Source organism: Nicotiana sylvestris, chromosome 6 (assembly GCF_000393655.2).
Source record: "Nicotiana sylvestris chromosome 6, ASM39365v2, whole genome shotgun sequence".
Taxonomy (NCBI): Eukaryota; Viridiplantae; Streptophyta; class Magnoliopsida; order Solanales; family Solanaceae; genus Nicotiana; species Nicotiana sylvestris.
Genome location: NC_091062.1, coordinates 189,115,483 through 189,127,515, shown reverse-complemented (window position 1 = coordinate 189,127,515; position 12,033 = coordinate 189,115,483). Strand labels below are relative to the sequence as shown.

Below are 12,033 nucleotides of genomic sequence, written 5' to 3'. Positions count from 1 at the left end.
CTTCCTTGCCCCCTCCACTTCGCTTAAAAGCTTCTATCGTCAGCTGTTGAGTGCCTGAGCCTTCCCCAGCTCCCTCTACCCATTGTCGATTTGGCGCACGTAGCAAGACACGCTTATTGTACGCCAAGAATTTCAAAGTCTATTTTTTAAGTTAAGTTAAATTATTTTTAAAATTAAAAATATATCATTAATAGATTAAAAAAAAATATATCTCATCTTATTTGAAATATAAGAAAGAAAATAGGAATACCTTAAAACTTAGAAGGACCACATTAATTAAAAGAAGTCACGCAAAACAAAAGGAAAGAATTGGGAAGTATGTTGGAGACAGAGAGTAGTGGGTCCCATAAAATAACGGACTTTGAGGGCCACTATATACTCTCTCGCTGTAATGGAGGAAACTCATCATTTATATAAGAAGACTAACTAAAGACCAGTGTACATAAATCGCAATAAAATAGCGCACCCACTCAAAACTTAAGAATTTTTTTTTGTGGTTATCTAAAATATAGAGTATAGACCAACTCCCTGGTCGGGCACTTTCTTCAATATAGCAGTAACTATAGCACCCATCATTTTCTCATTTACTCTCTTTACCCTTTTTCTGTTGATCTTCTCTGCCGGCTATTTTTAAGAGTAAAACAGTTGAGCGGTTAATGGCGATGCCTGATCTGCCCATGGATTTCGATAGTAACAGGTAGTTTTTTTATTCCTTTTGAGTGCGTCGTTGTAATTTTTTTTCTCCAATTTTCGTGCTTTTTTTTTAGTGATATATTGGGTTTATTATTGTTTCTCTTGGCTTTGCTTAGATTGATGTTTCAGTTCTGTAGTTCAACTTTGTTAGTCGTGAAAATGCTGGAAATTGAATTGCCGGAGTTTGTATTTTCAATTTTATCATAATGGCATAGTGTGAAGGCACCAGTTCGGGTTAAATTACACATACACACACACACACTGACACACATAATGTTTTCTTTCTTTCTTTTATTTATACTATAAGAGTCGTTTGTTTGAAGTTTATAATGAGTTTGCAAAACAAATGCTACCTATTTTCGTTAAGTTCCACTTACTGTACTTAAAATCCTGGTTTCACTCTCTTATTAATTTCTGATATCCGTTATTAATTGTCTCTATTTTATTACTAGTTGATGTTCCCATTAGCATTTATTTTGTAATGTGTTTCCCATTGGGTGATTAATGGTAGATACAAGTGGTCTTTTATCATTTCTCCTTAAATTTTATTACAGTTCTGCCTGTCTATGTATTGTATTGTATAATGGCGCTGTGTACCTCTAATTTGGTCTAGTGACTCGAATTTTATGCTTCTACTTTCTGTGTTATAGGTGATCATGTCTCAAGCATTTTCTGCTTTGTGTGTTATAGGTGATCATGTCTCAAGCATTTTCTGCATTTCTGTGTCGGCTTTTCTATTTCCCACTTTTTGGATCAACATGTATATATGTAAATTTTCGACGCTGTTCATATATTTAAAGGATAATGCTTGAATCATCATAAAATGAGATCTGTTCAAGTGAAATATTTTACATGTTGAGAGGTAGTCCGTACATTTATTTTAATTATAAAACGAATCTAGAATTGAATGGATTGATTGTTTTATTTGATGAAACTGTAGCAGCGAGATATGGGATTGGCAATGTGGGGAAACTTTTCTTGAAGACCGTGAGAACTTTGGTAAGTTTAGCTACTGTCTCTAGCAATTTCAAGTGAGAAAGATAGTTGAGTCGAGTCATCCATGTTAAACAGGGCTGCAGCCTCAAGCAGACGTATCGGAATGTTTATGGACTGGTGTAACTGAAAATAAGGAAGATCTTTCCTACATGTTTGATGATGAGACCACTCCAGTTAAGGACTGTGGTGACTTGACACTCAATGTCAAGGGTAAAGGATCTAAATATAACAATTATCTCTATCGTCTAGTACTCAGCACAGTTTAAGCATGTTAACGTGATTTAAGTGGTTTGATCCAGATGTTACAACCAAGGAATTGGAGCAGTGCAGAGAACCTGCTAAAGTGGTAAAAAGACGCAGAATGCTGCAATTTGACGCTGAGATCCTGGATGTTTCTGGTTCAAACGAAGAGATTCCATTAACCTGCTTAAAATCAAAGGTTACTACTACTACATGTTTGCCTTGTGCTTTGAGGAGATGTCTGGCAAAGCACAGTAGCACACTACTAATCATACTTTAGCATTAATAGCATGTGCTGTTTCTCACACGTGAAACCAAGTTAAGAGTGCTGTTAAGCCAACAGATCAGTAGTGGAATTTGGTCTATAAGGAACCTCATACACCTTTTAAATTCTGCTTCATTACATATTTATGATACTAGGTAAGGCAGAAAAAGTATCTGACATAGAAACAATTTTTAAAAAGTGACCTACATGGAAGTTGGATAATGCAGGAGAGGGATGCATATTTCGAAGAAGCTATATGCGAGGTCTCAGACTGGTTATCCGAATATGCAGGTCAATCCGTGCAACATTATTCTAAACCTATATCTGCTTAAAACTTTTGAATTTCCTATTGACGGAATATGTTTTTCTAGGTGGTGCAACATCTTCGGCTCATGAAGGTTTGGATGAGTCTTCTGAAGAATGGCTTACCGATTGCTTTAATGATCCTGAGTTGCAGCCTGGTTCCGAGGATATGTAAATTTAATCCTTAGCCGTCCATGCTTGTAAGGACTTATAATTATACTCTGTGCTCTAACGCACTTTGTTTAACAGGAATACATCTGGAGTACCTGATGTTCAAGCTGACATAATAGGTAGAGAATCTCTCTTTCCCTTGGATGTTTTCTTCCTTTCTGGTCCCTGTCTCTTCTATATTCTTTATTATGTGCTGGTGTTCTTCTCTTCCTTTTCATGTTATTCGTGTTTAATATTTGATTGATGGCAGCTTATCTGTTGCAGAGGTTATTAATTCCTCGCCAGAACGTGAGACAACTATGGTTAAAAGCAGTTCTGTTCGTACTTGTGGAAACATTATTTTCAAAGGTTAGTACTTTATCTATGATTACACTGGGTACTTATTCATGGTTACACTTAATCATATTCTCTTAAGTCTCAAATAGCCAAAAATTCATAACATTGTGAAAAATCCCCTTGTTATGATATTGTCCATAGTGTGGGGTTTTCAGTGTTTACGTTTTTGCTTCAGTTATATTGCATGAAAACACATGGAAAACTTGCTGCAACTGAGCTCCTATTTTTAACTGATGACTATGTACTCAGGTAGGAATTCATACATGCAACCTCCCAAAAAAGGTGCATCTTCTGTAGTGTACCCATTCGGCTTTATCAAACCCTGCAGTGCTCAAGGAGATGTGACGTTAAAAGAGATTAACAAAAAGATACACACTCCACCACCATCCAAGTCGAAGCAAAGCAATCAAGATCCACCTTCTTATCCCACATCAGCTTTTTCTGGGAAACCTGTCGTTGGCAAGACAAAAATTAACATAGAGGGCGGAAGAGGCAGCATTACAATCATGAGAACTAAAGGATGATCTTAAAATGTGTTTTTGGCATACTTTTGCTTGGGATTGCTCAGCAGTTTCGGGGTATTGTTTTGGGCACCTTTGGCATATAAGTTGATTTGTGAACGGGTCTTTATTAGGGAGAACATGGGGAGACTTGCAAGTGGAGCAGTCTCCCATGATTTTGAAATCTCCATGTATATTGGATTAGTAGATGGATGACTTATCTATTTTGATAAGTTAGCAAATTCTTAATGCTCAAATGCTTAAAGAGGTCTTGCCTAATCAATTAGGCCAATAGATTTTTTGGATATCCTCAGGCAATGTAAGCATAATCCCAATCCAATGCAAGTCACTGTTAGTCTGTTACACATGCATCTATGGCTAGCAGAAGCGGATCCAGTATTTAGACCCTATGGGTTCAACTTTCAAAAAATTTAGCATTAAACCCATTATATTTTTAGTTATGGGTTCATATATACTAGTTTTGCAATTTTAATGAATTTTTACATATAAAATTTTACTCCGCGTCAAAAGTAATGGGTTCAATTGAACCCGCCCGGTATATGCTAGATCCGCCCCTGATGGCTGGTCTATGGATCTTGTTAACAATGTGACTGGTTTTTTCTGTCGTTATTTATCTTTTATGGGTTGCCAAAGGGAGACTGAAAATAAGTCAGTTGATGTTGCTGGATTAGGCAACTGATGTACAGTATATTACAAACAAGCTGATCTTGAAATGTTATCAACTTGTCAAGCTGGTTTGGTACGTTGTTATGAGCAGCGTTGATGCTTGATCTTGGGTCTGAGGTATGGGTCGAATCATGACAAACAAGGTTTGGTGCTTGTGTAATTCCTAAGCAGCTGATCTATGGAATCCATTTTCAGAAATCTATGGCATGTTGTATGGGAACAAAATCTTCTAAAACTATGGACTCTCCCCTCATAAATATAAAAAATCCCATTTTGAGGACTCACTGTGTTTGGCCTAAACAGAGCTTTCCCAAGAAAGAATTTTCCAAAAATATAAAGCAGACATGTTTGAACCAATAATTCTCTTAGAATTTGCTTTGCTTTGCTGTATAATCTTATAAACTGTTTATACAAAGATGAGGTACTATAATGTTTTATGTTTGTTTGGTTTCTATTTGTGAAAAAAACAATGTACATGCTGTCTGCTCAATCTCAACCCTCTCAAATCTCAATTTAAATGGATTGGGATGAATCTTTCCTGTGGCTCATCATAATTGGATCACCTTCCTTTTGACTGTCGCTGAATATCCTTATTCAATTCATAAATTTTGTACTTACTGCCCTGTCGCAATGACAAATATTTGCATATCCTGCTATTTATGACAAACTATCTTTAACATCATTCTTTATCACGTAATTTACATATTTTTCCTCGAACGACAATGTCCAAAAAAAGAAAAAAATCAACCCGAATGATGCCATAACATCAGTAACATATTTACAGTAAAAGCTCGATTCCCAATTTGTAATCCCTCCCCTATTTCTCATCCCATATCAACAACCCAGTAAAATCCTAAAAGATTTCTCATCCCCTGTACCTATATAATAATAATAATAATAATAATTACATATTTTCACCTAAGAGTGTACATTGGCCGGATTGGTTCGGATTTTACAATTACCAAACCAATTATATCGGGTTATTAAATCTAAAGACCAAACCAAACCAATAAAATTCGAGTTTTTCAATCTCGGTTTTTCTCGAATTTTCGGGTTATTCGGGTTTTTTCGGGAGGTTTTCTGGTAAAATCTTCGTAGAACAAAACATATAAGATTTGCTCAAAATATTTCTTTAATCCTAGTAAGATACAACTATATAAAGTATTTTCCAAGAAAATAATACAAAATATGAGATGTGTCATGGCATTATCCTAAAATTTTCAACAATAAAAACAATAAAATTATGTAATATAAATATTGCTAATTAAAAATCCATAACAAAAATAAACATTATCTAAAAGTACTAAGTCATGCTAAAATAAATAGATTAATAAGGGAGTATTAATTACATGACTAAACGCTAAAGAAAAATAAAAATAGGTTATGCATTTTTATCTAAATTGTTGCAAAATAAAAAATAGATATTTAATACATTCTCGTTCGTAATATTGAATTGAATGTCTTTTGTTAGCATTAGTATTGATTTGATTTTGGTTTGGACTTTTGTTAGCATTATAAAATTTACTAATATTAATGGCTATAAAATCTATTCAAGCATTCAAAAGTTCTAAGTCCAACCTTGAAATAATACCTTAAAAGATAAAATTATGAAAGTTTTTAAGAAATATTTATAAATTACATCACAATAAGTATATTTATATATTAAATATATCTAAAATTTTGATATATGTAATGTCGGGTTGGTTTGGTTTCGGTTTGACTTTCTTTAGTTAAAACCAAACCAAACCAATTATGGTCGGGTTTTTTTTCCAACACCAAACCAAATCAAACCAAACCATAGTCGGGTTTTTTTTTCTCAGTTTGACTCGGATTATCGGGTTGGTGCGATTTGTCGGTGTAACGACCCGACTTGTCATTTTGAGAATTAACGTTCCGTTCGGTGGCTTAAGGTCTCGAGCAGCTTTGAAATGTGTATTATGAACTGCGAGGGTAGTCAAGTTTGATTTTTCGGATGATTTGGGATTTAACTGAAAGAACAATTCTTGTTTTGGAAGCTTAAGTTGAATAAATGGACGGATGGTAAAATATGTGTAAATGATCCCGAAATAGATTTTTTTTTATTCCAATAGCTCCGTATGGTGATTTTGGACTTTGGAGCGTGTCCGAAATTCTTTTTGGAAGTCTATAGTTAAATTAGGCTTGAAATGGCGAAAATAGGAAATTTGAGTTTGGAAGTTTGACCGGGGAGTTGACTTTTTGATATCGGGATTGAAATACGATTCTGAAAATTTGAACAGCTCCGTTATGTCATTTATGACTTGTGTGCAAAATTTGAGGTCAATCGGAATTGATTTGATAGGTTTCGGCATTGAATGTAGAAATTGGAATTTGTTAGTTTTGAATAGGCTTGAATTGGGGTGTGATTCATGTTTTAGTATTGTTCAATGTAATTTGAGATATCGACTAAGTTTGTGTCATATTATGTGATTTGTTAGTACATTTAGTTGGGGTCCTATGTGGCTCGGATGAGTTTTGGAACAGATTTTGGAAGAAATTGGTATTTTGAGCATAAACATGTAATGATCTAGAGGTCCATTTTTAGTTCTAGAGATCAAAATTTGATTTCGATCCTTCCGGAATTTTTATAATGAATTATAGGAGTGATCTGGAAAGTTTGGTCTAATTTCGTCAAGTAGGGTTTTTAACGTGAAACATGAGTTAATTATTTAACGAGCGAAATGGGTATCGCACTAAGCAAATGAGCTCCAAATTGAGTTTCGATTTAAAGACTAGGTTCGTATTGTTATTTGTGACTCATAGGAACAAGAATCATCAAATTCCGAGTTCGTATGATGGAGTTAGAGCATTTTTAATGAAGTTAAAGACTGTTAGTGCAGCAGGATCTGGTGCGCACCTTTAGCGACCAGATTTGACACTTATAGCGACGGTAATTGGGCCTTTAGCGACCAGAATCGTGTTTTTAATGTTGTTCTGGTTTTTAGCCCATTTTGACATTTTTGGGTGCAAGAACACGGCTTGGGGCGATTTTTTGAGCAAGAAATCATGGGAAATCTTGGGTAAGCCACTTGTGATTATTTCTACTCCATAATATTGAATTATCATCGAATAATCCGACTAGATTACATGTTTTGGAGGTGTAAATTGAGAATTTGGACCTAGGGATTTGAAAATAAGATTTGAGGATTTGAAGGTCGAGTTGATGTCAGAATTTGGTAAATTTGGTATGGTTGGACTCGTGGTCGAATGAGCATTCAGATTTTGTAACTTTTGTCGGGTTCCGGGACGTAGGGCCCCACGGGAAATTTTTGAGTTAATTTCGGTTTTAGTTGGAAAATTAGCATTTTCATATGGAATTAATTCCTATAATTTGTGTTGACTGAATCGAATTAATTATGATTAGATTCAAGCTGTTCGGAAGTTGATACGCACAACTGAATTTCTGGAGCATTGTTTAGCTTGCTGGACATTGGAATCGGCTTATTTGAGATAAGTAACTCTTTTAAACTTAGTGTTGGGGGTATGAAACCCCGAATTATGTGTTATGTGATTGATGTTGAGGTGACGCACATGCTAGGTGACGGGCGTGTGGGCGTGCACCTTGTGAATGGTGACTCTGTTGTTTCCAGGACACTGTGTAGTGGTCCTACTTTGTTGATATCTGTGTTTTCACCATGTGATAAGTAAATTGAGCTGTATATCATGTTAGATATCATGTTTAGGCTTTATGCCGATATTGTTGGGACCCATAATGGTTGTTTCTTGTTGTCATCTCACCGATTTCATTGATATTTCATACTCAGTCATATTCATTTATTCATATAATATCTCGGTCTTAGTTGTTATTATTGATACATTATATCATCATTTTTGGGCTGATTTTCATGACATTTTGAGCCCGAGAGACTGGAGAGATTGATGACTGAGTGAGGCCAAGGGCCTAATTGTGAGGATGATTATGGGATCGGGCTGCACGCCGCAGCATATTGTTACTGATTTATGAATGAGTGAGGCCGAAGGCCTGATTGATTTATGCCACAAGGTGGCATGTTATAGCGTTTGGGCTGAAGGAGCCCCTCCGGAGTCTGCACACCCCCGGTGAGCGCATGTACCTACTGAGTGCGAGTGCCGAGTGACTTGGGAGGATTGAGTGACTGCGAGGCATGAGTGACTGTGAGAATTGAGTGAATTGATACTCTGAGAGTATGCATATGATTTTGTCACTATTTTTCATTGCATTGGCATGCACATTGAAATATAGGCATAGAGATGTACTTTCCTCATGCCATTTGAAAAATGAAATCTCCTATTTTGAAAGAAAGTTTTACGGGAAAGATCATAGTTTTCAGACTTACTCATATTTTGGTGATTTCAGTGAAAAGAATTGAGTTTTACGATTATACTAAAATATTTCTTTTTGGAACTGTGAACGAGCTGAGCATTTTATTATTGAGTTATTCCTTGTGATGCTTTAATTATATTGTTATGAGATGTTACTGGATATTGGTATGGACTCTGACCTTGGTACAAGCTCATCACTACTTTAAACCTAAGTTTAGGTTTGTTACTTATTGAGTACATAGGGTCGGTTGTACTCATACTACACTTCCTGCACATTGCGTGCATATTTTGAATGTCGACGTTGCTGTGTTCGATGGTAGCTGACTTGGAAAATGTACCGGCATCACGGTTGTAGCTGCCTCTTGTTCATGGTAGCCTTAGAATTTTAAACTCTGTTTATGTAATTGTCAAACAGATGATGTATTTTTTTTATTTTTTTTATATCAGCTTTGTAAACTCTATTCTTAGAAGCTCATGATTTGTACTACTAGTCCTGGGGAGGTGTATAAGAGATCATTTATTTTTCCTCAGTAAGTTATATTGTATTGGACTTGATGAGTTGGCTTACCTAGCGAGATAAGTTAGGTGTCATCACGACTAGTTAGATTTTGGATCGTGACAGTCGATTTCCTTTGTACACCCCTATTTTCACCCTTCTAGTGATAGTTAATACCTTACATTTAAAAAAAAATGTAACTCTTCTAGTTTGACCATCTCATCGTACCTAGACCCATTCTATTTCTCGAAACGACAGTTTTACTCTAAAGTAGAAATTTCTTGTTGGTCTCTTAATGAATGACACAAAGTAAAAGACTTTTAGATCTCAAAATGCAAATTTATCAAAAACAACATATTGGCGGAGATTTTGGGATCTTGTAATTGATATTTAAATGCATTGATTAACGGAAAACATATATTAATCTCTTGAATACAGCCACTAATATTGGCAAGACAGTCGTTTAGAAAAACTAATTCCATTTATGCAAATCTTTGACAGTGAAAATTTTGCGGTTGATCTGTTCTTACCATTGTTAGTATATTTTGACCTATAATAACATTTTAATTATTTAAGTTTTGCATTATCAATCTATAATTACGTATTAATTACTGTTTTATTACATTATCAATCTTCCCATTTTGTGCAAACTTAGGACCACGCATATATAAGTAGGAGGTTCTCTACCATAAAAAAGTAACGTCAAAACACAAAAAAACTTCGAGTATGGCTATTTCAAAAAGATCACAAGCTACTTTGCTTCTCTCGTTGGTCGCCTCATTATGTTTCCTTGAAGTTTCTCTCGTGAGTGAATATTTTTACTATTTTGAATTTTTATTTATTTTTTGCTTTGAGCATTCAATATTTGAAACATGCTAACATGACTAATTTGTCTTAAATTATTGTTTAAACAATGATTTGATGAGTGTTTCCTTTTCATCTTTAATTTGCTGAATAAACAGGCATATCGACGTTTTGACGCTTCACTAGTAGCAAAACCTCCGGTTGGTCCAACCACTTGTCCAGTTCCTACTGATCGTAAGCACTTTTTTTATTATATTTATATAATCAATTAATTAACTATATTTCAAGAAACTAAATGACCTTTTTTTTAATGCTTTTGTAGAGTGTTCGAGTGCATGTGATCATCGATGCTCAAATACATCTCACAAAAATAACTGTTTATTATTTTGCAATAAGTGTTGTAACTGGTGTCAGTGCGTTCCACCGGGTACTTTTGGACAAAAAGATTGTTGTTCATGCTACAGAGATTGGAAGACACAAGAAGGAGGACCAAAATGCCCTTGAAATTTTTAGACTCCATTTTGGACAATGAGAAACATTTCTAGTTGTTTTTTTCCAGTTTTTGGTTCAAGAATGACTCTTATGCGATATGGAACCTATATTTCTTGTTATAAGTAAACTTTTTATTTACGATAGTTATCTTTTTTTTCTGAGTTTTACATGATTTTTCAAGTCTTTGGTTTCATTCTTAGTCTTTGGTTTACTTCATTCTAAAGGACAGGAATACACTGAGGGGTCGTTTGGTTAAGAGTATGAGATAGATAAGGAAATCCCATTGCATAGCTAATCGTACCATTTTAGTACAGATTAGTTTCCATGATTAATTAATATCCATAATCAAAAGGGGATAAAATAATTCCGTATTTTATTCGAAATTGTTATTCATTATCCTACCAGCCGTGTATGGTCATAACATGAAATTTTTGGGGCTGAACGAATAGAAGTCTATGTAATCCAAATGCCACAATATAATGCAGGAATGTGGAGTATGGCATCAGTGAGAATTGCTCGATCGACTGATTTCATTTTGTAGATACTATTGAATGTAGGTCTGATTTTTTTTTTCTATAGCGAAAGTAGTAAGTTGATGAAAGTTGTTATTTAGTAGTACTTGATAAATATAACAATATGTTGAATCGTCCCCTTTTATTGAACGACCTTAGATTCAAGTCTTGAGTCAGTAGTATTATGACAAATTTCTCACTTTCAACATTTAAAACAATATGCACATTAGCTATGGAGACTCAACTACGGGTATGAAAATTGTGGCTAATACAGTCAGACCTTTCAATGATGACATTTCTATATAATAATTATTCATTATAAAAGTAAAGTTTTACTCCGAAGCAATTTTTAAGTTATATTACCTCTTTGTAACAGCTTTTTGCCTATAATGCAATAAAATCCCGAGGATCCTCATATCGCTCACCTCCGAAGACAGGAGGGTGTAGCCTAGTCCTTTTGTCCAGTAGCTTCTGTGGCTCGCTGGCCATAGCTGGGCTAGGCTCAAGTACGGTTGTTGCTACTGGCTGGGCCCCGCCCACGGGTAACGGGCCCGGGGTCTGATAAACAATAACTGCATGCCCAGGAGCCTGAGCAATAGGAGTCTGTGCTCCCTTTCCCGCCTGAGATGTGGCTGGATCTGCTGGAAATAAACCAGCATGGGTCATAGTATCCATGAACCGCAGCATATGGCCCATGACCTCCTGAAAGCCCGGTGCTAACATGAAATTGACTGGGGCTGGCTCTACTGCGGGCACTTCGCCCTGCTCCTCAATAGTGAGATCCTCCACTGGATTCACTAGTGGTGCAATTGGGCAACTCTGGGATGTCCTCGTCCCGTACCTAGGGCTAGTGCCCTCCCCCGGCCTCGGCCTCTAGCAATAGGGGAGCAGCTCCTCATGGGTCTGGAACATCCGTCATGTGTGTTCTCACCATCTGTGAGAGATTAAGAGAAAGAAACTTAGTATACCATCAACTGCACGATAGGAGATGAATAAAGAGTAGTTTTCTAACACCCTATAGCCTCTCGAAGATAAGTACGAACGTCTCTGCACCGATCTGCAAGGCTCTATTAGGCTTGCCCGTAACTTGTGAGACCTGCGTGAACCTAGTGCTCTGGTACCATGTTGTCACGATCCAATTCTATAATAGACCGTAATGGCTCCTAATGTCGTTGCTAGGCAAGCCAACAGTGACCTAGTTACGTGATTCCTCTTTTT

General features: G+C 36.0%; 1 protein-coding gene and 1 long non-coding RNA gene across 5 annotated transcripts; both read left to right on the top strand.

Moving 5' to 3' along the window:
- Positions 1-441: 441 nt before the first annotated feature.
- On the top strand, positions 442-3,879 carry LOC104214869 (protein XRI1-like). 4 transcript variants are annotated; one of them, XM_070147719.1, is made up of 9 exons: positions 443-697; positions 1,637-1,692; positions 1,765-1,899; positions 1,989-2,128; positions 2,422-2,485; positions 2,566-2,668; positions 2,747-2,787; positions 2,933-3,016; positions 3,254-3,879. In XM_070147719.1, the coding sequence occupies exons 1-9, from the start codon at positions 657-659 to the stop codon at positions 3,526-3,528; spliced, it is 939 nt and encodes a 312-aa protein (XP_070003820.1). In that variant the 5' UTR covers positions 443-656; the 3' UTR covers positions 3,529-3,879. The 4 variants fall into 4 exon arrangements, with proteins under 4 accessions (XP_070003821.1, XP_070003820.1, XP_009762895.1 ...); XM_009764592.2 differs by having other exon boundaries at positions 444-697; positions 1,634-1,692; XM_070147720.1 differs by lacking the exon at positions 1,765-1,899 and having other exon boundaries at positions 442-697.
- Positions 3,880-9,725: 5,846 nt separating this feature from the next.
- LOC104214870 (uncharacterized) lies at positions 9,726-10,391 on the top strand. The gene is made up of 3 exons (XR_011400339.1): positions 9,726-9,811; positions 9,970-10,045; positions 10,134-10,391. It is a non-coding gene; the product is annotated as an uncharacterized lncRNA (long non-coding RNA).
- Positions 10,392-12,033: the final 1,642 nt, after the last annotated feature.